General features: G+C 45.7%; 2 protein-coding genes across 2 annotated transcripts; one reads left to right on the top strand and one right to left on the bottom strand.

Moving 5' to 3' along the window:
- Window positions 1–13,858: 13,858 nt before the first annotated feature.
- LOC123105384 (uncharacterized) lies at window positions 13,859–16,752 on the top strand. The gene is made up of 2 exons (XM_044527440.1): window positions 13,859–14,953; window positions 16,358–16,752. The coding sequence occupies exons 1-2, from the start codon at window positions 14,583–14,585 to the stop codon at window positions 16,416–16,418; spliced, it is 432 nt and encodes a 143-aa protein (XP_044383375.1). The 5' UTR covers window positions 13,859–14,582; the 3' UTR covers window positions 16,419–16,752.
- A 1,192-nt stretch (window positions 16,753–17,944) lies between these two features.
- Window positions 17,945–22,214, bottom strand: LOC123108014 (queuine tRNA-ribosyltransferase accessory subunit 2). Its single transcript, XM_044529885.1, has 9 exons — window positions 22,032–22,214; window positions 21,034–21,353; window positions 20,703–20,877; window positions 20,459–20,617; window positions 19,992–20,088; window positions 19,720–19,790; window positions 19,048–19,099; window positions 18,449–18,569; window positions 17,945–18,359 (listed from the first exon to the last, which is right to left on the bottom strand). The coding sequence occupies exons 2-9, from the start codon at window positions 21,231–21,233 to the stop codon at window positions 18,230–18,232; spliced, it is 1,005 nt and encodes a 334-aa protein (XP_044385820.1). The 5' UTR covers window positions 21,234–21,353; window positions 22,032–22,214; the 3' UTR covers window positions 17,945–18,229.
- Window positions 22,215–27,281: the final 5,067 nt, after the last annotated feature.

Raw genomic sequence — 27,281 nt, 5'->3', positions numbered from 1 at the left:
CGTCCAGTTTGGACCATATACTCGACCGCTTGTGCCAGATACATGGCACCCCCGAAAAGCCGGCCAATCACACCAACAGGGATTGTTGGGTGTTCAAGCAGGCAGGCAAGTTAAATGCCGAAAATGAAGACAAGGGGCTGCATAGCGATGACGACGAGGAGCCCCGGCCACCGAACAACAGTGGACAGAAGGGTTTCCCCCCACAAGTGCGGACGGTGAACATGATATACGCAACCCACGTCCCAAAAGGGAGCGGAAGCGCGCGTTAAGGGACGTATACGCAGTAGAGCCAGTCGCCCCAAAGTTCAACTCATGGTCCTCCTGCCCGATCACCTTTGATCGAAGGGACCATCCCACTAGCATCCGTCATGGCGGATTCGCCGCATTGGTTCTAGATCCAATTATTGACGGATTTCATCTCACTAGAGTCCTTATGGACGGCGACAGTAGCCTGAACCTGCTTTACCAGGATACAGTGCGGAAAATGGGCATAGATCCCTTCAGGATTAAGCCCACCAAAACGACCTTTAAAGGCGTAATACCAGGTGTAGAGGCCAACTGTACAGGCTCAGTCATACTTGAAGTGGTCTTTGGATCTCCGGATAATTTCCGAAGCGAGGAGTTAATCTTCGACATAGTCCCATTCCGCAGTGGCTATCATGCACTGCTCGGGCGAACCGCATTCGCCAAGTTCAATGCAGTACCGCACTACGCATACCTTAATCTCAAGATGCCAGGCCCTCGAGGAGTAATTACGGTCAATGGAAACACCGAACGCTCCCTCCGAATGGAGGAGCACACGGCGGCCCTTGCAGCAGAAGTACAAAGTAGCCTCTCCAGGCAGTTCTCTAGTCCGGCCATTAAACGATCGGACACCATCAAGCGCGCCCGGAGTAACCTACAACAAGACCGCCTGGCACGATCCAAGCACGCATAGCAATGCGGCCCCAACCCCAGCCCTCGCAAAAATGCGACACCAGTACTTCGCGTACATAACTACGCTCTAGAAATACCATGGGTACAGGGGGAGGGGCACCATCACGGCACGCCCGAAACACATCTTAAACCGCACCAGGGGCTGCCGATTTTTTAATTTTCTCTTACTTTCAGGACTCCACTCTTCGGAAGGCCTGTTCGGTAGTTCAATTGCCGCACAAACGATGCAAGAACCAGGGAAGCAGACAAGCCACGCCGCATTACGGAACTCCCAGGTGGTCTCTATCACGAGCAGTATACCTGTTTCACATACTATCCCACAGCTTGCCCCTGGAATGGACATGTTACATAGTCCAACCTTTTGCTTATCGCATTATTTGTATCGTTCTGCTTTGATCGCAGCCCTCTTTAATAAACAGTGCATAGCTTTTGTCTATTTTTGCATTACTCTTTATATATATATATATATATATATATATTCCTTAACGACATATTGCACCCGTACACTTTGGTACGGCCTAAATACGCCAGGGGCTTTAGTACCCCTCAATATGGTGTGAGAAGTCCGAACACTTTAACAAGTGCGGCACCCCGAACTTATAGCATTATATGCATCGGCTCCGAATCATCTCTTGGGTCAATAGTTGGGTTTGCCCGGCTCCTATGTTTTGGTGCCTTACGTTCCGCTATATCGGCTAAGGTAGCACTAGGAGAACCACTGCGATTGTGCCCCAGTTGAGCTGGGTCGAGCACCTTAGTGGAGAAAGCTAAAACTGACTGTCATGATGAAGCGAGAGCTGGTCGCTATTCGAGAGGTTTTTCGAGTCCCTAACGACTTATGCCGCTTATAGCGAGGAGCCAGCTCTGTCCGACCAAGGCGTGGATAGCGCCCCGAACTCGGTCTTCCGAATACCAGGGGCTTCGCCGAAATTTAAAATTATAGAATTCTATGGCTAAGTGAGAGTGTTCACGCATTATAGTCCGATTGCCTTGTTCGTTGGGCTGAGCGCCTCCCTCGAAGGACCCAAACATGGGAAAAAGAGCGCTCAGGTTTATCCCCGAACACCCCAGCACTAGCGGCACGGGGGCAGAAGCCGACGACTTGCCATCTCTCAGAATTGATAAACAGCCGCACAGAAGGTAATATTTTAAATTCCAACAACATTGCTTAGCGCATATGAACAAGTTTTCAGCGCACAGGACAAAACGAGCAAGTTTCACTCAAAAATTACATCCCTAGAACATTCATCCGCCACAAGGCAGGCACCCTTCAGAACATCCTTATAATAATTCTCGGGCTTGCGATGCTCTTTCCCCGGCGGTGGTCCATCCTTCACAAGCTTCTCAGCATCCAGCTTGCCCCAGTGCACCTTAGCACGGGCAAGGGCCCTACGGCACCTTCAATGCAGACGAAGCGCTTGATGACTTCGAGCCTTGGACAGGCCTCCACCAGCCGCCGCACCAGCCTGAAATGCCTCTCCAGGCCACAGCCGAACTATGAGGCCCTTCATGGCCTATTCAGTCGCCTTGTGGAGCTTGACCAGTTGCTTCAGCTGGTCTCTCAGGGGCACGGGGTGTCCGGCCTCAGCATACTGAGACCAGAACACCTTCTCTGTCGAGCTGCCCTCCTCAGCTCGATAGAATGCGGCGGCATCGGACACACTCCAAGGAAGATCTGCGAACGCTCCTGGAGAGCTCCGGATTCGGGTAAGTAACAAGTAACTCACGTTTATGTGTTTGCTTTGCATAAAGAATGCCTTACCCGCCGCTATCTTCTTCACCTCATCCAACTCCTGGAGGGTCTTCTGGGATTCGGCCTTGGCAGACTTGGCATTTTCAATAGCCACCGCGAGCTCGGACGCTCGCGTCTTTGAGTCAAGCTCCAAACTCTCATGTTTTTCCATGAGAGCATGGAGCTCTTGCCGCACCTTGCCAACCTCGGCCTCATACTTCTCCCGCTCGGTGCGCTCCGTGGCTGCCCTCTTCTCGGCCTCGACCAGCGCTTGCTTAAGGGTCGCCACCTCAGACGTGGCCCCTACAATAGCCATGATAATCCTGTCATTTTTTGCAATTGCACCTTTATATATATATATATATATATATATATATAAACAAGGTATTTCTTACCTTCATTGTCCTCGAGCTGCTTCTTGGCACGCCCGAGCTCTTGCTCGGACCGCTCGAGGTTCTTCTTTAGCGTGTCCACTTCCGCAGTCAGTGCGGCGGACGCAAGCAGAGAAGCCTGCATACGCATATTGACTCCTTTTTGTTAGACTCCTGCGAATTTTATTTGATCCTCTATTCGGCTTTTCTTCCCGAACGCCAAACAGAGCATCAGGAGCTACTGCCTATGCGGTAATATTATTTACACATTCTTTACTTACCTCAAAGCCTGTTAAAAGGCTAGTACAATCTTCAGTCAGTCCGCTCTTGGCAGACTGAACCTTCTAGACCACCGCACTCATGATGGTGCGGTGCTCCTCGTCAATGGAGGCGCCTTGGAGCGCCCCAAATAGATTGTCCGACGCCTCCGATTGGACGGGGGTCACCGGCACGATGGGCTTGCTCCTCTTGGAAGGAGGTCCCCCGCCGGACTCTGTAACCTTTGAAGGTTCCGGAGCGGTGTCCGGCCTAGAGCCAGACTTGGAGCCCTGGGGGGTTTCATCCCCTTTACTCCTGGAGTCCGGGAGGTCGCCTTGCGGCGCCTCCAGGACCACCTCCTCCCGGCTTGGAACCTGTTGGGACAACACTTCGGTGTTGTCCGTAGGGCGGGGGGAGGAAGCTGTCGGAAGCGAGTTCACATCCGACGAGTCTAGTGAGCCACTCGACGATGCGTCGAGCCGGTCTTTGGGTGGGTTGCATAAACATATTTGACATAAGGGAAAGTTGTGCAATAAATGAATACTATGAATTACTCTGGTATCCGGATACTTACGATTTAGCCAGGGGCTTGGCCCTGGGCGGCCACTCCTCTCCACCGTCGTCGGCATCGGTGGAGTAGTCCGGAGGAAGGGTTTTCCCCTTCTTGGACCCTTCGGCCTCCCCAGCTGGGGCGGCCTTCCTTTTCTTCCCTTCCCCCGCTGGAGGGGAAGGGGTCTCTGAAGGAAATATGCCCTAGAGGCAATAATAAAGTTATTATTTATTTCCTTATATATCATGATAAAAGTTTATTATTCATGCTAGAATTGTATTAAACCGGAAACATGATACATGTGTGAATACATAGACAAACTGAGTGTCACTAGTATGCCTCTACTAGACTAGCTTGTTAATCAAAGATGGTTATGTTTCCTAACCATGGACAAAGAGTTGTCATTTGATTAACAGGATCACATCATTAGTTGAATGATCTGATTGACATGACCCATTCCATTAGCTTAGCACCCGATCGTTTAGTATGTTGCTATTGCTTTCTTCATGACTTATACATGTTCCTATGACTATGAGATTATGCAACTCCCGTTTGCCAGAGGAACACTTTGTGTGCTACCAAACGTCACAACGTAACTGGGTGATTATAAAGGTGCTCTACAGGTGTCTCCAAAGGTACATGTTGAGTTGGCGTATTTCGAGATTAGGATTTGTCACTCTGATTGTCGGAGAGGTATCTCTGGGCCCTCTCGGTAATACACATCACTTAAGCCTTGCAAGCATTGCAACTAATGAGTTAGTTGCAGGATGATGTATTACGGAACGAGTAAAGAGACTTGCTGGTAACGAGATTGAACTAGGAATGGGATACCGACGATCGAATCTCGGGCAAGTAACATACCGATGACAAAGGGAACAACGTATGTTGTTATGCGGTCTGACCGATAAAAGATCTTCGTAGAATATGTAGGAGCCAATATGAGCATCCAGGTTCCGCTATTCGTTATTGACCGAAGACGTGTCTCGGTCATGTCTACATTGTTCTCGAACCCGTAGGGTCCGCACGCTTAAGGTTACGATGACAGTTATATTATGAGTTTATGCATTTTGATGTACCGAAGGTTGTTTGGAGTCCCGGATGTGATCACGGACATGACGAGGAGTCTCGAAATGGTCGAGACATAAAGATTGATATATTAGAAGCCTATGTTTGGATATCGTAAGTGTTCCGGGTGAAATCGGGATTTTACCAGAGTACCAGGAGGTTACCGGAACGCCCCGGGAGGTATATGGGCCTTAGTGGGCCTTAGTGGAAGAGAGGAGAGGTGTCCATAGATGGGCCATGCGCCCCTCCCCCCTTGGTCCGAATAGGACAAGGAGAGGGGGCCGGCCCCCCTTCCTCCTCTCTCTCCTCTTTTCCCCCTCCGCGAATCCTATTCCAACTAGGAAAGGGGGGAGTCCTACTCCCGGAAGGAGTAGGACTCCTCCTGGCGCACCACCTCTTGGCCGGACAGCCCCCCCCTTTGAGCCTTTATATTCGGAGGCACGGGGCACCCCTAGAGACACAAGTTGATCCACGTGATCATATTCTTAGCCGTGTGCGGTGCCCCCTTCCACCATAGTCCTCGATAATATTGTAGTGGTGCTTAGGCGAAGCCCTGCGACAGTAGTACATCAAGATCTTCACCATGCTGTCGTGCTGACGGAACTCTTCCCCGACACTTTGCTGGATCGGAGTCCGGGGATCGTCATCGAGCTGAACGTGTGCTAGAACTCGAAGGTGCCGTAGTTTCGGTGCTTGATCGGTCGGGCCGTGGAGACGTACGACTACATCAACCAAGTTAACGCTTCCGTTGTCAATCTACAAGGGTATGTAGATCACACTCTCCCCCTCTCATTGCTATGCATCACCATGATCTTGCATGTGCGTAGGAATTTTTTTGAAATTACTACGAAACCCAATAGTCTCTTCTTCCTCCTCCTCGTCTTCATGGGAGGAGTGCGTCTTGGAGTCGTCCGATGAGGGATCCGACACCTCCAGGCGCCGGGCACTCTTTCGAGTCCCCGTGGCCCTCTTCTTGGCCTTCTTCTCCGGCACCACATGGGGTGCCGGAACCAGCAGCTTCGCCAAGCGAGCGTCCGCTGGGCCTTCAGGCAAAGGAGCCGGACAGTTGATCTGTCCGGATGTCTCCTGCCAATCCTGTCAAAGGTAAGGGAGCTTAGATCCCGCATGGAGTCAAACCATGAAAAACTGATACCCTGTAAAAGGAAAAACAGCTTACCGCATGAGCGTGACGCTGCGTACTGAATCCGCGATCCTCAGTAGCGGATGCGGGGGCCTCGGCGCCCTTGAAAAGCACCTTCCAGGCATCTTTGTACGTCGTGTCGAAGAGCCTGCTCAGAGTTTGGTGCCGCGCCGGGTCGAACTCCCATAGGTTGAAAGCCCGTTGTTGACATGGGAGGATCAGGCGGATGAGCATAACCTGGACTACGTTGACAAGTTTGAGCTTCCTGTCCACCAGGGTTTGGATGCATGTTTGGAGTCCGGTCAGCTCTCCTTTTTTACCCCACGGAGATGAGCCGTGTAGGGGGTCCGGATCGAAACTCGGGGGCTGCGACCCATTCGGGGTCGCGCGGCTCGGTGATGTAAAACCACCCCGATTGCCACCCCTTCAAGGTCTCCACAAAGGAGCCCTCGAGCCATAAGACGTTGGGCATCTTGCCCACCATGGCGCCTCCGCACTCCGCCTGGTTGCCGCGCACCACCTTCGGCTTGACATTGAAAGTCTTGAGCCATAGGCCGAAATGGGGGCGGATGCGGAGGAAAGCCTCGCACATGACGATAAATGCCGAGATGTTGAGGACAAAGTTCGAGGCCAGATCGTGGAAATCCAGGCCATAGTAGAACATGAGCCCCCGGACAAATGGGTGGAGAGGGAAGCCCAGTCCACAGAGGAAATGGGGGAGGAACACCACCCTCTGATGGGGCCTAGGGGTGGGGATGAGCTGCCCCTTTTCGGGAAGCCGGTAGGCGATGTCGTTAGATAAGTATCCGGCCTTCCTCAGTTTTTTGATGTGTCCCTTCATGATGGAGGAGACCATCCACTTGCCTCCTGCTCCGGACATGGCTGGAGAAGGTTGAGGTGGGGAGTGCGGACTTGGGCGCTGGAGCTCGAGTGTGCGAGAATGGATAAGCAAGGGAGGAAGAAGGCGTAGGTGAAAAGGTGGATCCTTATCCCCTTATATGGGTGGACGCAACTACGTGTCCCCACCAGCCTGGTAAAACTCGCTTATCTCCAAGCGCCGTAATCAATGGCACGGTTGGGTTACCCACGTCCGTATTGATGAGAATCCCGGAATAAGGGGACACGATCTCTGCTTTAACAAGACGTGCCAAGGAAACCGCCTTGCATGACGCGCTGAGGTGGGATAATAAAATGACTCAGATAAAGGCTTGGTTGTGGTGTGTCACACTACGGAATACGTCAGCAGATTAGATTTGTGTAAATATTATTCTCTCTATGGCAATATGTGGAAACTTATTTTGCAGAGCCAGACACTATCTCTGTGTTCAAATTATTCTATGAAGTACTTGGAGGAGGAACCCGCCTTGCAATGCCGAAGACAATCTGCGCGCCGGACTCGTCGTCATTGAAGCCTGGTTCAGGGGCTACTGAGGGAGTCCTAGATTAGGGGATGTTCGGATAGCCGGACTATACCTTCAGCCGGACTCCTGGACTATGAAGATACGAGATTGAAGACTTCGTCCCGTGTCCGGAAGGGACTTTCCTTGGCATGGAAGGCAAGCTTGGCGATACGGATATGTAGATCTCCTACCATTGTAACCGACTTTGTGTAACCCTAACCCTCTCCGGTGTCTATATAAACCGGAGGGTTTTAGTCCATAGGATAACATACCCAACAACAATCATACCATAGGCTAGCTTCTAGGGTTTAGCCTCTCCGATCTCGTGGTAGATCTACTCTTGTACTACCCATATCATCAATATTAATCAAGCAGGACGTAGAGTCTTACCTCCATCGAGAGGGCCCGAACCTGGGTAAAACTTCGTGTCCCTTGCCTCCTGTTACCATCCGGCCTAGACGCACAATTCGGGACCCCCTACCCGAGATCCGCCGGTTTTGACACCGACAGGGTTAATCAGGACAAAGGACACGGGGAGTTTATAATGGTTCGGCCCCTTACGATGAAGGTAAAAGCCTAGTCCAGTTTGTGGTTGGTATTGCTAGGGTTTCGATGAGCAGGGAGCAATTATGCTTTACCCGGCTCTCGATCTGTTCTTTCCTGCCCTAACCCGTTGCTAGGTCGTCCCCTTATATACACGGGTAGACGCCCTACGGCCCTTAGAGTCTCGGTCGGCTTATACAACGTATCCGGCTCGGTGACCTTTTACACATGCCTTACAATACAAGTTTACATATATGATGATTCATACTCGTGGGCTTTAAAAGGCAACTTGTGCCCAAACCATTACAAGATATGAAATAAACACATGCGACTAAGTCAACTTCTTCCATAGCAACGCCTCCAAGAAAGAATAAATGCCCTTGTGCCATCATCATGTCTGGCCAGAGGCGGCCTAGACAGGGATTTTCATCCTGGTTGTCGAGGTCAGTCAATCAAGACCAGTACAACAACTAGTAGATAACACCTTCAACAAGGCAATGACGCAAGTTCGTCACCACTTCGCCCAACCAATAAAGGTCGGACCAAGAGTTTTCACTCTAAACATGAAGTGTTTTAATCAGCATCTTGATGGAACGTTTGATAGTCACCTCCGCCACTACTACACACCAGGGCCGAAATGCACTAGCAGATTGATGAGATGTCTTCCCACCTTAAACCACCGTCATGGCTGTCAGGTGGACGCCATGTCTCGGCACAGAAGTGGCCGCTGCCACTCCACACCAACGTGAGTCATGCTTCAGCATCCATATCCATCTGAGCCATTGCTCTAGTGCTAGAAGCCGGCAGGGAACCATCAGTTTGCTTGCCCATCAATGCCGAACTCTTCCGCTAGCGCCTCAAGCCTCCTTGTGCGATGGCCTTAAAGACCATGGAAAAGGGCTCTAGAAAACATGCATTGTGTTCACATGGTGGCCATCTTCCAGATGGGGGCCACAAATATGACAGATTGGAGTAAGATTTGGGAGGTGCTTGCTTCTACTAGTCTAAAATCTAAGGGATTTATTTGCTAATTTCCACGTAAAGACACGAACTTTGGGGTGGGATCAGTGCTTTCAAGATAATGATATTCCATATGTTGTCGCTGCCATTTATGATAACGTTGGTACCTGCAACTTGCTCGTCATAGACAACATTAACCGCCAATATGTATGCAGAGAACATGTCGTTTCTCTCCAATATCCAAGTGATTTAGTTATCTTCTTCACGCTTGTGTAGACGAATCCTAATCACATCGTCAACATTTTTTGGTGTGAAAATTTGTCTCGCAAGGTTCTCATTCTATCAGTGGTAGTCATGGTCAATTAGCTCAGAATTCTAGCAAATCCGGGATCTAGGAGGGTTGTTGGTGATCTTCGGTTATTCCTTGAGATCCAATTGTCCCTCCAGATGAAAACTTCTTGACCATTTTAAATCCGCCAAATGCTTCCTTTCATGATGAGATCCAGTCCATGCATAATTCCTTGCCATCTGAGGATGCATTTTTTTATTAAAGGTCGTCTCTGTTAGCTCTGCATTTGGATAATACTTTGCTTTTAAAATATTTGCACACAAGTTGTCCGAGTATGTGATCAAGCAACATACCCTTTTGGATCTTTGAAGCCCATCCCTCCTTGACCTTTGCGGCGGGTGAGGTTTCCCAACTTTTCAAATGCAGATGTTACCGGTCCACTTCATCCCATACTATAAATTCCGTATAGTTCGCTTGAGATCTTCACACAGGTTTGTGGAGAATTTAAAAGCACTCATGGCATAGCAGGGGATCGCTTGAGCCACAAACTTTATGAGAACTTCTTGGGCCACACTCGATAAGTACTTCTCTAACTAGTCGATTAGTCTCTTCCCCATTCTATCCTTAATTTATTGGAAATTACGTTCTTCATGTGACTTCCGAGACTGCGAGGCCCAAGTATTTCTCCTCGAAACCTAAGACAGGCCATGCTCATAATATTAGCTATATGTTGTGTGTCAATATCTAAGCACTTGTGACCGAATCTGAAAGAGCATTTTGAGGGGCTAAGAAGCTGAGAAATAGCTTTATCATATTTGTTGACTATCGTCTTAGTCTTGTTAGTTTACTTGGCACTTTATTTGAAAACAAAAGATTGCATCTGACTAAAAGGAGGTGCGAGACACCCGAGCTTTGACGACAGACCTTTAGCTCATGCAGCTAGCCAAAATCAACATTTCTCAATAAAAATGAGATAAAAGCATGGTAACCAACTAATCATGCTTGTCCACGACAACAGTGAGCCCAAGCAGACGATGGGTTCATCATCACGAAAATGGAGTCTAGGACACGTTGGCTCGATATGGCCAGAGTAACAACTCAAAGGCCAACTAATGTTGTGGAGGTGAAGGCGAGAGAGAAGATGTAGGTGCGAGGAGTTTAGTGTTGGAAAACCCAGGAGAAGATACATGGTAATTAGGTGGAGAAAGAGAAGGAGCGAATCGTAGGAGGCGAGGGGGTTAGACTCATTTAGTGAAGTTACTTTTTTAACATTGATTTTACCTTTTTACAAAAGAAGTTTAAAATAATAATTCAAGTGCATACGTGGGGAGTGGCTTCTACGCAATGAAACAATGGATATCCTGATACACAAAACATTTGACATCTGCCATGTGTCGTACCATGTATCCTTTGTTGCCGGACCTAGCCCCGTCCTTTGATCCTCTTTTGTTCCTCCACTGACGCCATCGTAGCATCTAGTGACCTCACACCTCTCTCTTATCTACATTACTCTCTACTATGTCTACTATCGTGATTCTTGTTGCCTCTAACCACAAAAGAAAGAGCACTAAGTGGTGGCTCATGTAAGTTATTGTCGTAGGTGGCAGTGGTCAACACTAACGGTGTTGGGATGGTGCCACTATCGTGACATTAACCTTTTTTCCATTGTGCCTCCATCAAAGCATGATACCAAGCCACTTCAGGGATGCCTTTAGTCGCTTCCTTGTATGTTTTCCAAAGCTTGCGGAAAAGAAGAAAATAGAAACATGAAGAATGGGGAAGTCTAGTCAAGCTCGAGAGAGAAACATGACCATCTTGTGTCATCATGTGAACATGTGGAGCATGAGGGGAGGGGAGGTTGTTCCTCGCCAATGTGTAAAGGCTAATCGTCTTTTCTTCTTCCATAATATCAAACATAAAATGAAGAGATTCAACGTTTCATGAGATGCACGTGAAGTGGGCCCCGATGAACCTTTTCCGATCTTCATAGATGTCGTGGTTTCAATATCCATAGCCACCGCGTCATGAAACATGCGGGTGGTTCTAGGCGACCGGTTGCAAGGTGTGACCCCCTAATTGAAAAAAAAACACTCGCGAGATTTCAAACATAATCTAAAGAGATTCGATGTTTCATGAGATGCGCATGGAGCGGCCCCAATGAACCTTTTTCCGATCTTCATAGATGTCGTGATCTTCAATATTCACAGCCATCGTGGCATGAAACACGCACATGATTCTAGGCGGCCGGTTGCAAAGTGTAACTCCCTAATTGGATTTTTTTTCACTCATGAGATTTCAAACATAATCTAAAGATATTCGGTGTTTCATGAGATGCACGTGAAGTGGGCCCCAATGAACCTTTTCAGATCTTCATAGATGTCGTGGTCTCAATATACATAGCCACCACGTCATGAAACACGCGGATGGTTCTAGGCGACTGGTTGCAAGGTGTAACCCCCTAATTGGAATTTTTTTTTCACTCTCGAGATTTCAAACATAATCTAAAGAGATTTTGTGTTTCAAGAGATGCGAGTGGAGCGGGCCCCCGTGAACATTTTTTCGATCTTCATCCCCCCCCCCCCCCTCCCCCACCCGAAGATTTCAAAATTTAAAGAGATTTGGTGTTGCATGAGATGCACGTGGCAGGGCCCTAATGGACCGTTTAGATCTCTAATCTTCACATCTGCCATATGACCCTTCGATCTTCGTAGTTGCACGCTGCGAAACACCCGAGGGGCTCCAGGCCAACGGTCGCAAATGTGTAACCCCTATTTTGAAATTTCCGAAATTCAAAACATAATAACCTGCCGAGTCCCGGTGTTTCACAAATGTGCGGGGCGTGCCGATGGGGTTTCGGGCCATCCGACTCCCGTGATATATGAAAAAAAAACCCGAGCAAATAAAAGGTTTCAAAATTTCAAACAGTTTTGGAAAGAAAGAAGACGCACGCTATTGTTTTTTAGCGTAATCTTTACCTACTAATAAAGCGGCTATCGCTTCTAGTCGTACGTCATTAAAATTACCTTCAAAGTTGGTAAAAATTACCCACTAATGCCACCCGTAAGTGGGAAAACGATTCAATTTTTCGGACCAAAAATCGCCGCCTGCTTCGCTATTTTAGAGGCACGCGACGAATTTAAGAGTGAAGTGCATCAAAGGTCCTCAAACTATTTAAAAGGTGTTACGTAGGTCCTCGAACTATGAAAAGGGTCATTCAGGTCCTCAAAGTGCAATATGCGTGTCATCCAAGTCCTCGAACTATTTTAGCGGTGTCATGTAGGTCCTTAAACTATTTCAAATGTGTCACATACGTACACACTTATTGCACTTCAAGAATTTTTGAGGACCTGGATGACACTTTTCATAGTTCGAGGACCTATGTGACACCTTCAAAATAGTTCGAGGACCTAGGGTGTCACTCCGAATTTAATATAGAGAGTGACGGACAGCATGGTGGTTGGCGGACCGCTACTCTAGCGACGAGACCTGGGTTCGATCCCCAGCTTCCACAATTTTCATTTTTCTTTTCTCATTCTGTTTTTTTCTTTTTTCTTCTTTAAATTAATTCGGGATTTAAATATTCTAAAGTTGCATCTTTTAAAAAAAAATGTATGAACAATCATAAAAGATATGTGAATTCAACAATATTTAGAAAATCATAAAAAAATTGCAGATTCAAAAAATGTTGGTGGTTTTGCAAAACTGTTTGCAAAATTTAAAAAAATCACAATTTGGAAAAAATGGCCGGGAAATAAAATCATGTTTATGATTTTGAAAAAAATGACCACGTATTCAAAACATATTCGGGAATCTGAAAAGAAATGTCCATGACATTTTAGAAAATGTTAAGAAAAATAAAATAAAATATTTGTTTTTTATAATTTGTTCCCCATTTTTTGTAAAAAAGTTCATCGACTCAAAAAATGTTTGTTGAGCCAAAAAAAGTTAATGAATTCCAAACCGGTTCATACATTTAATTCTTTTTGTACACAAAACTAATGTTCATGATTGTTTTTTGAAAAATTCAAAAATTAAAAAAATGTTTGTTGATTCCAAAAACTGTTCACTGATACCAAAGTATTTTATGTCTAGGATTTGATTAGTTTTTCCAAACTCTTTATATGTCATGGCGTTGGGAGTAGTTCGTGGTCAATGAGATTTGTTTTTAAAGTTTTAAACATTCCCTTGCGCAACATAATGATAAGTGTGGCATGCACTGGCAAACTCATAGCCTTGGGATTTACCACGTCGAATGCATTGTGATCACGTGGACATCGCGACCATCATCAGCTAGGGTGAGAAAGAAATAGAAACATTGGTGAACCACTATGTTAAATAGAGTACGCTCATATATCAAGATACTGAGTCATACTTATTTGGTTAGCCATAATTTTTTTGTCCCCCGTTACAACGCATGGGCATATTTGCTAGTAATCATCGAATACACAGTTGAAAACGAAATGACAACTGCGTGGCTGTCATCATAAAGAAAATACTCTAAAATAAAACCCGGCGAGAAGAGAACCCGTCTTCCTGGGACAGCGACTCCAGTGTGGTGGCCATAGATTATCCCTCTCCCGGAGAGAAAAGGCAGGCGCCACCATAAATCCCCCGTCTCCACACACCAGTCCGGTAATCTATCATTGGCTCCAGCCGATTCACGCACACTCGCCGCCGTGACGAATTCCCTTCTTTTATCCACGTAGATGCCGCAATTATCTCCCTCTCATGCGCTTGCTGCCTCGCAAGTTGGATGCATTTGATTTGATCCCCCCGTCCCTGTGCTGTGCCTGTGGGGTAGCAAGAATAAGTAGAAGTAGAAGAAGAGAGGAAGAGGCTGCCGCTGCCACCATCTTTATCGGCTGGCTGGATTCCTCATCTTCTCCCTTCCTTTCCTTTCCTTTCCTTGGGGCTTCTCCGAGAGAGACCCACCTCGCGCCCTCCCTCCCTCCTCTCTCTGGCTGGTCCCCGCTCCCGGGGAGCAACCCTTTTAGTGCAAGATTCAATCTGCTCCTGCTCCGCTCCGCTCCTGCCGCTCCCTTGCTCCTCCTCGCCCCGCAGATTCGCCTCCCTCCTCCTCTTCTCCTCGCGCCGCGCGGCGGTTCTTGATCCGGTCCGGTCCTGCCGCGTGCCGCTGGGCGCCGCTGCTCCGGCTCCGGGTCCGGCCAAAGATTGCTGCTTGCGGGGTCCGCGGCGGCGGGCGGGTGGCTCCGTTCCGGCGGCGGCGGCGGCTCGATCTGCGCCGGGGCTCAGATTTGATCGGCGTGGCGCGCTCCTGGAGCCCGGGGTTCCGATTCGGCCGCGCTCCCGGTGTGCTGCCCCAATTCCCCGACTTTGATGAGGCTCTCGCACTGTGAGACCTACTGCGCCTCCCCCCTCTGCTACATCCCCTGCCTCCCCAAATCCAAAGATGCACCACCAGCCGCCGACGCCGTCTCCGCGCCGCCCTGCCCGGTCGAGGACAAGCCGCCCCAGGTCCAGAAGATTGAGGTCGTCGCGCCGGCGGCGGCGGCGGCCGACAAGGATGAAGACGGCAAGGACCACAAGGAGCACGAGGACGGCGAGAAGACGGCGGCGGTGCCACTACCCAAGAGCAACCTCAAGAAGGCCAACTGCGGCGACGACGGCGTGTGCGCCCCCAAGGGCAATGTGAAGTGGCTTGATTTGCTGGGGAAGGATCTCACCGAGGTCAAGGAGTTCGAGCCAAGGTATACACACCGCACCCACACCACCATCTTCCTCCATGAACTTTTCCAACTGAATTGGCTTGTCTTGCTGCTGTTGCCCATTCACCAGGATGAATTATTGTCTTGTGACGTGTATGCAATTAACTAGGCGAATGTTTTGCATGCTCCGATTTTAGTAACCCAAGGTGTGCACCAAAGACCCGATCCTCCCGGGATATTTAATCATATTGCGCGTTGTGCGAGCGTTGACATGCGCGAATGAAACCATTCCCCGGTGCCAGATGCTTTCCTTAATCTATCTACAATGATGTCTCACATTGCATTGTTTTGTTCTTCCTAGAAATCTGCTTCTTGATACGGGGAGGGTACAGGTCGGTCACCCAGTATTGTACTACAACTTGGAACGACTCGGTCATAATATTTACTTCGGGCACGTATAGATAGATAGGTCTTACTGCCCCGGCAGCCCGAGAGACATCCTTCTGATGCACTGCATTTCTATATGCTTGGTTTTGGTGGGGAGTAGATGACAGGATCAACTTTATACATGTGTTGGACTTGGTATTTAAACGAGTCTTGTTTATTCCGAAAATTTAGCTATGACTTCTGAAATGTTGTCAGCTAGTTATGTAGATTGTGTTGGCATCAGTAACCTTCTAGATTCTAAATTCCACCATCTAAACTTTGGCAAAGTGGCCTCAGGGCATGCTTTCCACCTGTGTATAATAGCGTAACTTGTATGGTCAATAATTTTGGAGCTAATCTACCACTAGATTATCCTCCTTTTTAATATAATTATATTGTCGGAGTCTCTCCCCTACAGTTTTCTGATCAAAAAGTAGTTCTGGGGCTATATCTACTCGACCATATTCATGATATTGATTTTTCGAGCCACATGATTTCAGTAGTCTTTTTCCGTTTAAAGAGGATTGAAATGACAGCAGCTCTCCACAGAAACTTGTAGTGCAGCATTGTCCTAGTCTCACAGACTCCTTGTCAACAGTGGTTTACCAACCAAACTGTAAAATCACTGGTCATCACTACTACTACTACTACTACTACTTAGCAACAAGAAAATTCCTCATTGCCTCGTTATTTCGCTATCACCTTTTTGCCAAGTGACAACTTTTGTTACAGTTTAATTCTAATAAAAAATGCTTCATGGAACTATATCATGATGATTCACAATTGAGTGGCATGTTCCTATTTCACCGGTCTTATCTTGAAGCAAGCAATAAAACAACAAAGCAAACCTCCTTTTGTGCTCCTTTATCGCGATCGACGGGCCTTGGCGTGTACGGAAATGAATTCTTGAGCGACTTTACCTTGTAGAGATATTATGCTTGTTCTCATTGCTGGCTGATTGTTGACTTACTTGACTGCTTTTTAAACTCACAGTGTGTTTCTCTCCTATGATGATTTCAGCGAATCCGGAGACTCAATGGACGACGAAGGCATCTCGACGTGCGTGTGCGTCATCCAATGAACCCAAGAAGGAAGGCTCATGTACATTTCTGTGAAAATTAAGGGGCGCCCAGCATTCGTTGCGTACCAGTTTCATCGGTGCACGCCGCCATAGCTGCTTCGTAGATGTAGTAGAGGGGTGGGTGGGGGTTTTCTGCTGTTTTTATGAGTCTCAGATCCGTCGTGGGTGCGTGTTCTTCGGTGTGGGGTGGAGCTTTGTCCTGCTGGAGTCGATACAGTACGTTTGACGCTCCTCTCGGTCGGGTGGTGTTGTAGTTCAGGGTTGAGACTTGAGGGTATTGCTTCTGTAAAGTTCCCAATACAAAAGATGATATTCATCAGAGTCGGAAGACATAGAGATGATGCTGTGCTGTGCTGCTGGTTACTTGGAAGAAGAGAACAAAGGTGCACATGCTTATATGTGCTGGGAACATGGGGATGTAGTGACCTTTTGCACATGGGTGTGCCCACTCCATTGTGCAAAAAAAAGAAGGTTCTAAAAGAATACTATGCACATTCTGGAAAAAAAATGATACTCCCTCCGATCCATATCACTTGTTTCAGATTTGCCTAGATACAGATGTACTCCCTCCGTTTCAAACTACTTGTCGCAGAAATGGATATATCTAGAACTAAAATACATCTAGATACATCAATACCCGTGACAAGTAATTCGGAACGAAGGGAGTATCTAAAATGTGTCTAGGTACATCCGTATCTACAAATATATGAATCAGAGGGAGTATAATTTTTTTGATAAAAGGAGTCGGCAGCAAAATTGGAAGGAGGGTATGTTTGGTTTGTGTCAAAAACCGACCTTGACAATTTAAAAGTTCCATTTTGTATGGGAAGGAGGGTTACGTTTGGTTTATAGCCAAAATTTTCTTGTTTAGATGGTTGGCAAAATTTTGGCCATGCCAACCTTGCTCTCTCATTTATTTTTCCTGCAGACATTGGCCGAATGACAGAAAAGCAGAACCTTATCCAGAGTTTAGGCCAGCCGAATATTTGGTGGTGCGAACTTTGGCTCAAAGCAAAAGTACCCACGCCCACTCACGCCACCATATCAGGCCAGGTACAAGAGCAACCATCCGCGCCGTTTGCAAATGCCATCCGGTCGCTGGCTATTGCAGTCCCTAAGAAAAGGTCTTCTATCCTGGAAACAGGATCTATTCCTAGTTTTCCATAAAGCTCCAAAAGTAGCCACAGCGCCTACCCACCATAACTAAATTCTCTGTCTCTACCAGAAAAGGCAACAAGGCCAACAAGATTTGCAGGCATAGAGTAGATCCCCCGGCGAAACACGTGTTACGCCGAAGGAGAGGTGAAGAACAAATATGCCCTAGGCTCTAGCGCCCCCCATGCCCTTTCCACCGACACACTTGTTACAATCCACACATATTTTGCCAATAGAAAGGCAAAGAACAAATGCTCTAGACTCTAGAGCCTCATGCTCTCCCCCACAAAACTCAGAGATCATCCCCTTTCCAGCCCAAGCCCATCCTTTTCAAATTATCATTAGGAAAACCAACAGAAAACCTAACCACGAGCCAACAGAAAACCTTAACCTTTAAAAGTAAATGCAGTTATCACAAATGCTTAATCCTGAGACTGATCGAGTATGCATACAGTGAACTAACAACTGTTAAAACCCCGGAACTGGTGAGTGTCCACTTAACCCTGTCAGGTTCCTCTGACAAGCCAACCGGACGACAAACTGTCTTCAGGTTCTAACACATTGTCCAAAGTCCCCACCTTCAAAAAACCTCCCGATAACGCCACACGTGGAGAGTTCTTCTTATCACAACTGGACAAATCTTGCATGGACAAGATCTACATCGCAGCAGCAGCAATCTGGGAGCGCCTGTTCTCAACAAACTGCTTCCAGAAGATGTCGAACTCTCCGGCCTTGATCGCCTCCCGTATCGACCGGAAGAACCGGAGATAGTGATGCGTGTTATGTCTGCAAAAAATTGGTAAAAGCAGATGTCATTCACTCGATAAGTCTTGTTGCTCTGCGGAAATGCATGACTGGGTTTCGACTTGGCTTACATCTCCAGTAGAATCTGAGCCAGCATCTCGTGGACATTGATCAGATGATTGAGGTAAGCACGGGTGTGATTCTGGCACGTGAAGCAGGTACAGCCATCGACTACACCCTCCAAGACCTCCTCTGGAAGACATACAAAGTACTGAAACTGTCAAACTTGTTACAGACGAAACAATGCAACAATAATGTTCCAATACAAACAAAACTCAGAAAGGGCTAGGAGAAGCTTAACATATTGGAAAACAAACATGAGTCAATATACTAAAATTCTAAAAACAACCATTACTTACTAACATGCTGTGCATAATACAACTAACGTTATAAGATAAGATTATATACATTAGTGTAACTTCACCAGCTCTAGTCTCTAGATTATGAATTGTGATGATGTCATGATAATAAGACAAATGTACTAACTCACTATGGGTGAGACCAAAAATAAAGCAAAACTTTCAGACATGACCCAGATGAGCAGAGAAGACAACAAAACAACTAATGATCTCTCGATGAGAGCCATAGGAATTAACTTAAATAATTAAACACATCAAAGATGTATCATAAGCCGACTGAAGAAAGGAAAGAAAGGATGCATCACAGGCACCTGGAAGCCCAAGCCTAGAGACAATACGAGGTTTCCCCAATGGCAAACAATCCTGAAACAGAAACAAAATGGCTAAAACAGCATGAACACAAGACAGTACACTTCTCAACAAATTTAAAGAATACTTCTGGGAGTATGAAAAACAGCTTCAGTTTGTAACCACAACCAAAGGCTATAACAGCTTGGTCAGCCCAAGCCTAGACCAAATTCTTGCTTGAAGTTTTCATGGTGCTATAGCATTATAACAAAATACAGGTTGATGTAACTGTCCCCACATGTATAGTATAAATTCAACGCTACCTTAAAAGAAATCGGAACTCATAAAATAGCCTGATGCTCTAACATGCAACATCAACAGGTTGTCTGACTTACTTCAGCAGGGTCAATCAAAGAATATTTAGCATGAAACAAACATTATTAGACTAGAAGTCAGCCAAGCAACTTATGCTGACAGATTTCAAATGCATTATTAGTTATTTGAATATGCTCGTCTTCAGTTTTGCAGGTTTTCGTTTGAAACATGTTTTTTAACAAGTGGAATTAATTTTACACTTGAGAAATTAGCAAATGCAGGAGAGGTAAGCGGGCAGCAACTTTGCACAAATTACATAAGGGCATTATATTATCATCTTTGCAGTAATATTTATAGAAGATAAAGAACATGATTCTCACTGTTACTGCATTGAGTAAACTGCAACGTTCTTCCACACTCTCTCCAAGGCCAAACCCTCCAATCCAAAAGCCTGTATCCAATGTTGCCACAAAGATCAGTAGAAGCAGCATGCGTTGGGCTTTTTAAAGTAAATAGGCATCAAACCGTTTTCCGAATTAATAATGTAAAATTTTTGAGCAAAAGGTTAGGCTTCATCCTCATCTAAGGGAATGCGTAAATAAGCAATAAACTACTAAAGGTTAGCAGTAGGAGTTGATAAATAGAACTATACCTGATACATTCCTCTTCGATACTTCAGTGGCACACAGTTTTCGTTGTTCTATACTAGACCCCCCAACAACTACACCTAAAGAGTTTCTCCCAGAAGCCTGAAATCATGAGGAACATAAAATAAAATAAATAAAAGCTGTATAAGACCAAAAGAAATATTTCCATCCATATATAGAAAAAAGCAACACATGGGTCCTAACACGGTATTACAAGAGAAAATTGCATCTAATTTCGCATTTTTCCTGTTATGAATCTTGCAACAGAGGCAACTAGTAGTGCAGTCAAGTGTCTCATGGGCTTACTGAGCTTGAAAAATTATTTGTAAGTGTCAGTTAGGCATCCATTTATTTTTAACTGTGCTCTAAAGAATTCAAAAGGAATTTGCAAATCTTCCAATATAGCAAAAGAATGTATAAGCAAAATTCTGGAGAAAAAAAAAGTTCAGGTGGAAAAACCTTAACATCATACCGCATCCAAAGCAATACATGCGTCAAGCCAGCGTAGTGTTCGCTCAACAGATGTTTTGTTCCGTTTCTCATTAACCCAGGCTGGAACCTCATCTGCCAAGCTTGCCCACAAATTAGGTTGCAAGCAGGAAATCAACTCCATATAGTCTGATGGTTTGACCTAAAATGTTTTAGGAAAATGAATTCAGATGCACGTATCAAAATATGTATTCTTGAAAGTTGAAGAAACGATTACATCCACCGACCAGTTTACGACCCGCAGGTGTTTCAAAAGATGCACCAAATTTATTGGTGGCGTCACTTGATGGTAAACACTCGGTAGACTCACCAGCCGCGGCTACGAGGATATGATCAGGCAGACCCAGCATACGATGCAAACCACCAATATTAGATATGGTTTTTGATGGAGGAACCTCTATACTGGTGAAACCAAAAAGAAACTCATTTAGTCAAGTATACTCAGAAGAAAGGGAGCCATCCTATCCCAGGAGAGAGGTTTTAGCTCTTTGATGGTATTTTGTCAAACAGAATACATGGCCAGCACAGAAAAGAAACAAAGGGGGGTGGGGGGCTTACAAGTGGGTTGGGCAGACATTGAGGAGGAGGGAGTCTGGAAGGGGGAGGGAGGAAAGCAGGTCAGGAGACATAAACGCCGGCAGCCCCTTGCGTGTGGACAAAAGCAGCGCTGGCGTCTCAACACCGCTGCTTCCAATCTGGAGCAACCCCGCGCGAGCCTTTGCTCCACTAGCGCACACTTTTGTCACCGCAAACCGCATCCTGACCTTCACTTCACTACACAACCTGCAGTATATTGCCCTGGTAGGTGCAAACCAGAACGTGCACTGTTATCCTTGATCTGTGCTACTCTTCTGAATTTGCTGACGACGACAATGGATCTGCACATGTAAAATTCGGCACTTAGTACAAAACACTGCCATCAGTCTGGTCAGTATAACAAAGTGACAGTAACGAAGGCGCGCATTCCTTCCAAACGAAAAGGAGATGTCGTGACTTATCACGGTTTATTTAGACACGCCCCTTAATCAAACAGACAACTTTTCGCGTTACAAAATCTGTTCCAAACAGCCAACAAAAGATGCCAAGTTTGCTCCTACGCGCAGCATGATGTCCTCCGGAGAATTTGCTAGTTATAGGCTTAATTAAGGCCAAGGGCCTGCAAGGAAGCATGTTGTACAAGAGAGACTTTCAAAACACAAATTACACACTAAGCTTCCCATCATTTGCTTGGTCGAAACTCGTTCTGGCAGACATATGGTTTACGCGATGTTCGCAGCTAAAACTGATAACCAATTGGCCATTTATTTAGCTTATTATTAAACTGCGGTTGCAGGCATGCTCAGATACAGATACAGGGGCAGCCTTAACGTTGGGGAATGGGGGTTTAGTTAAACCCAGACCTGCTGTAAAATAAACTTGTATGGTTCTACAAGTACTGCGCGGAAGCAGGCGAATCCGCGAGAGACCAGGTAATAATCGAAATAGATTGGTTAAAGCAGAGCAGATAACAGGAAGAAGAAGTCTGGGAAGAATCCAAGGGGGCTAGGGTTCGTCACCAGCAGAGCAAACGAATGCAGGCAGGTCCGGAAGAATCTCCGCTCCTCGCCGGTCTGGGGGGGGAACCGAGGAATAGGAGGAGGACTCCGGGAGAAGAATCGCTTCGAGGTGGCGCGCCGTCCGGAGTGCGCCGCCGCGAGCCAGGGGAAGAGGAAGAAACACAAGGGTGAGGTGAGGTGCTGTTTTTTCTCGTTTTACCCCCCCCCCCCCCCCCCCCCCCCCAAAAAAAAACGTGCGCGCGGGAGCTCCAGGGCCTACGGGTGGAATTGGATGGATTGGGGAGTGCTTTGCCAGAAATTGGCACCCAACAACTGCACAAATTGGGTAGGCCGAGTTGATTTTCCATAGTTTTATTTTAGGACGAGGATTGGATTAGGTAGGTTTTTCACCCGGCAAAAAAAAAAGGATTTGGTAGGTTTTTATCCTTGCCAATAGTGGCGTTCGCGAAAGCATCAACGTTGGCAGCTACGGGCCTTGCCAAAATTCAAATCCCAATTCCAAATAAGCATTCCCAATTCAAAGCAAACGTATATAGAGAAAGAAAAAAAAAAAGACAAATCCAACATGAATAACGCCAGAAAGGATAAAGCGAAAATGATACTATTCGTATCTTAGTTTTTTCTCCACTTGTATTCCAAATTCGATTCAAAATTTCTAGGGATTATAGACCCATATCTTGTGAACACTACAAAAAGGCATACTTTTTTTATTCAATTCTCATTTTTGCAATGGTACCTTGTCAAGTGTGTATCATACCCCTCGCAAGGTAGTAGGAATTGTTGCTTCATCGACATACTTTGAGAAAGAGAAGACGGGAGTACAAAAGAACAAACCAAGAGACTAATGCTCAAGATCATGCTTGGCACCACTCTCATCGTCATCACCCCCCCCCTCCCCCCCCCTAAAGATAGGTCGGCGTGCGGAACGCCAATCCACAAGATCAGAGCTGTCGGGCAGTGGGACAAAAGCTCCAGATGCCTCCGTGTAGTCAATCAAATTAGTTATGGCATTCACATTAAGTTGAGGTTTGAACCATATGACTTCCATTCCGTACGATGTCATCTCATCGTTGATATGTTACCGCCAAAAGGACACATAAATTGAATATATGACAACCAAAGCATGACTCTAAGTTTTTACCTATGATTTCTTCCGCGCGAAAAGCCAAATAGATCTCCATATACAAGGGAAACCAGAGGGAGCTACCAATGATGTCAGTTGGTGGGATTTCTGCATCCGCCTCTTCTTCTCCCGATGTGATCTAAATGCGCAGCCGCATTTGTGCTACGGCTTACTCCCGGGCGCCAATATGTCTTGCTTATAGCAAGACGTAGGGAAGTATTGGGGAACGCCAGATGGGCCGGCCCAAGTGCACACAAAGGCCACAACCTCGTTTTTTCATGTTTTTTTCCTTTTTACTTTTGTTTATACTTCCAAATAAATATATTACAAAAAACACATTTCATTTTTGACAAAAATGTTAACAAAGCATTTGAAAAATGTTAAATGTGTATAAATAAAATTTTCTCATGTATACAGAAAAGTATACAAAAAATATAAATTGTGTGGGAAGAATTTTAATTTTTTTACTCCAGCACTTTAAAAAATGTTAAAATAGTAGTATTTTAAAAGTTTTAATCATGCATTTGAAAAATGTTCAATGTGTACAGAAAAAATGTTGACCTATTAAAAAAAGTTAAAGTTCTATTTCAAAAAGTTTAACAAGCATTTTAAATATCTTAAATTTGTATATAAAAAATGTTTACCGTGTATTCCTAAACTTTTATTTAAAAGAATTTTAATCAAGCATTTGAAAATATTAAATATGCATAGAGAAAATATTGAAAATGAATTAAAAAGCTGTTAATCTTGTATTTGAAAAATGTTAATCAAGCATTTAAAAAACGTTAAATGTGTATAGAAAAATATATTTGAAAAATGTATTAGAAAAATACCAAAAATGTGTAGAAAAACAGTGAAAAAAGAAAAATGATGAAAACGAGAAAGAAACAACAAAACCAAAGGAAAAAGAAAAAAACACAAAAAACAGGGAAAATACAAAAGCCTGAGAAAACCACGAAGAAACGAAAAAACCTGTAAGAAATGTGAAAAAAATGAAGAAAAACGATGAAAAAATGGAAAAACAGAAAACCATCTATATCTATACTACTATTAAAAGAGCAAACATGAATTCCCCTAAAACCACACCACAAAATGTACACAGAAGTACCAGAGACGTTTGATCGATCCCACTAATTTACATCCAACGTTCTATATTACATCAAGCATCTACCACACAAATCAACGATCTGGATTAAATGTTCTGCCAGGGCAGACTACCCTGCCCACGTCCTGCAGCCCCCCTCCCACGATCTACCTCAGGCAAACAAGCCGCCACACAACAAGCCGCTAAACGCATCTGAGCCCCCATTCATCACGTTCACCTCACCTGCCCGGGCTGCGCCCCTGCCTCCCTCCCCACCGCCGTGCTCCCTTTGCCTTCGGATCGCTCCCCTCTGTGGTTGTACGCCGCCCGCCGCCCGCGCAACCTTCCTTCACCCCGCTCGACGTCGTCTTGCCCGTCCGCCTCTCCTATGGCGCACGGCACCTGCCGCCGGACCCGCCCTTCCACCATCTCCTGTGTCGCCGGCAGAACCTCACTTCGTGCTGCTCGCCATCGGATTGGCCTGCCCGTGCGCCTCTCCTACGACGCCAGCCTCCAGCTCTGCCCTCCTCCATCTCCTATGGTGCACGCCGCCCGCCGCCGGCCCCGCCCTTTGGCATCTCCTATGGCGCGCGGCACCCGTCCGTCGGCCTCTCTTGTGGCTAACGGCTGTTGCTGCTCGATGCCTCGAACAACGCTACAGAGTGGCCCTGCCACGCCTTCATCGTATACCTCATCGGTAAATTTCTTCGAGTTTTTTCTGTTTGATTTGATATACTGTGCTCCAAATTCTAAATTTTGAAGGCTATGGATGGAATTCCCCTTTCATTTCATATATTGCAATGTAGCATTTTAGTTCAAAGTTCAGAAACTGGATTCTGTCTATAGTTATTCTCATGTCCCTCATGACTCTCTGCATGTGTACTTCTTCTCATGTTAAACTAATGTGTGATACAAGGTCTTTGCATTTTCAATGATCCATCCCTTGAGCCATGCTAGCTTTGTATGTTGTTCTTGCAGCCTCAACGAGCTAATTCTATTTAAAGCTAATGTTGTTCAATCCTTCTAATTTTGACTATGTGTTCTATCCTTTTAATTACTGTTATTCAGATTTTTTTCTTTTTTCTGTTGCCATTCAGATACAAATGTTATGAGATTTCAGGAATTTTGTCATATCTCCCAATCGCCTTAATTTTGTAAGTTGTGTTCTAATTCAATTTTGATTTTATTTTCAGAAATGCCTACTTTAAAGCTGTGTGAATCCATTATTTTCCTTTGAGTTTGCTATTGAGGTGACTTGGAAACCTTTTCTTTAACTTGGTGGATGTAGTTGTAGTGATGGAGACTTGCCTGAATGTTGCTTTCCTGGGCGTGAAGTGCCTTGAATTATCATAAATTCTGTATAAATGTACGTACCTGTCTGCACCTGATGGTGATCTGCCAAAGTTTTGTACTTTCGAGGTAAATTTGCTACATGGGAAGATTCCTCAATGGCAATAATATACCATGATAGTGATAATTGATATGCATCCTACGCTGAACAAGAGCATGACAGAAAACAATAAAATATTCTCTTCAAAGTAATTATGGTTTGGTTTTAGTGATTTTCAATTCCAAGTAATAAAGAATATAAGGTTACAATTCATCACCTGAAAAACAGATCTTTGTAGTCATAGTAATGTCTTCTCCAATTGACCATACCCTTAAGAATTTGATGAAAATGGATATATCATCAAGAGCCTTGCAAGCAAATTTATCTACAACAGGAAACACACAATGATGACATATCAGATATTCCCAATCACTATATGAAATGTTTAATGTTCACTTCCCCTTGTAATGTTAGCTTATCTAGCAAAATTCTGTTATTCTATACATCTGATTGGTAAGTTTCAAATAGTACATGAACGAGATATCCTGCTATAATTAGAGTAGGGATCGACACTAATTAAACCTCTTGACACGCTCATTTGAAAGTCAAGTATATTTATGCAGCAACGCCTTATTACTCCTACAGAAGATACCATTACTGCTGCTCATAGGAAGAGATATTACACCATCAGTTGAGCTTAGCTAAATCTGCAGCTTTCGTTACAATGCATGAATCTTATTTATCTTGCTTCAACTGAAGGAAAAAGAGAGGATGAAGTAGCCGTCTTCCAGTCATCTGGCAAGCAACAGTCCAGTGCATATTGCATTGCAGACCTTGTTAGCAAGCATCATCGAGTGCCATTGTATCTTGAATAACACAATTGTACATGGATCTTGAATAGAACATCAAATAGAGGCACACCTAATTGAAATTACATTGGCACATTAGTACACGGTAAACTGCACAGTATGAATTAAAATTTAATTGCAAAGGATAATCCAGAGAGTTGACACAAAGTAATGTCTAAGGACTAAGATCAAATCAGAATTAATCCTGATGGTCAATACAGAAATGAGAATTCATTTCAAAAAAATATTGCTCATACCAGTGGAGGCATCGAACTGTGCCCATATGTTTTTGCGCACCCACGCCCCGCTCCTTGTTGTCTTGTTGCGGGCCTCCGCGCTGGGTCGCCCGTGAGCATGCCGAGCTCGAGCCCATCCTTGGGCACTTCGGCCAACGGATTCGAAGGACGGAGAAGAGCACATGCGTGGAAGTGTCGCGCCTCCGACAGAGCCTAACGCTGGGATGCTCGCGAGCATGCCAGGCTCAGGGACCTCCTCGGCCACTTGGGCGACCGGATTCGTCGAAAAGGCGGGGAAGAGCAGGGGTTGCGAACCTCTGGTTGGCGGTGGGGAGAGGGAGCTGGCGACCAAGGAAGAATGGGGAACGACGGGGAGAAATGTCAGGGGCGGTGGGATTTTTTTTATTTTTTTACGTGAAGCGGTGGGAAGGTAGGTGACGGTCTGAGAGGCCTAACTGAGGAACCGGCTCCCTGTCCATTGATATGGGCCAGAAAATTACCAAAAGTCCAATCAATCCAGCCCAGCCGTTCGTCTGATGCCGAGCGCTCGGCTGAGTTTTTTTACCGGCTAATTAGCAATTGCGTTCTTGAATCGGAAACCAAGCTAGCTGCTAGGTAGGTAACGAATG

Source organism: Triticum aestivum, chromosome 5A, assembly GCF_018294505.1.
Source record: "Triticum aestivum cultivar Chinese Spring chromosome 5A, IWGSC CS RefSeq v2.1, whole genome shotgun sequence".
Lineage (NCBI taxonomy): Eukaryota > Viridiplantae > Streptophyta > Magnoliopsida > Poales > Poaceae > Triticum > Triticum aestivum.
This window is presented reverse-complemented; position numbering and strand designations above follow the sequence as displayed.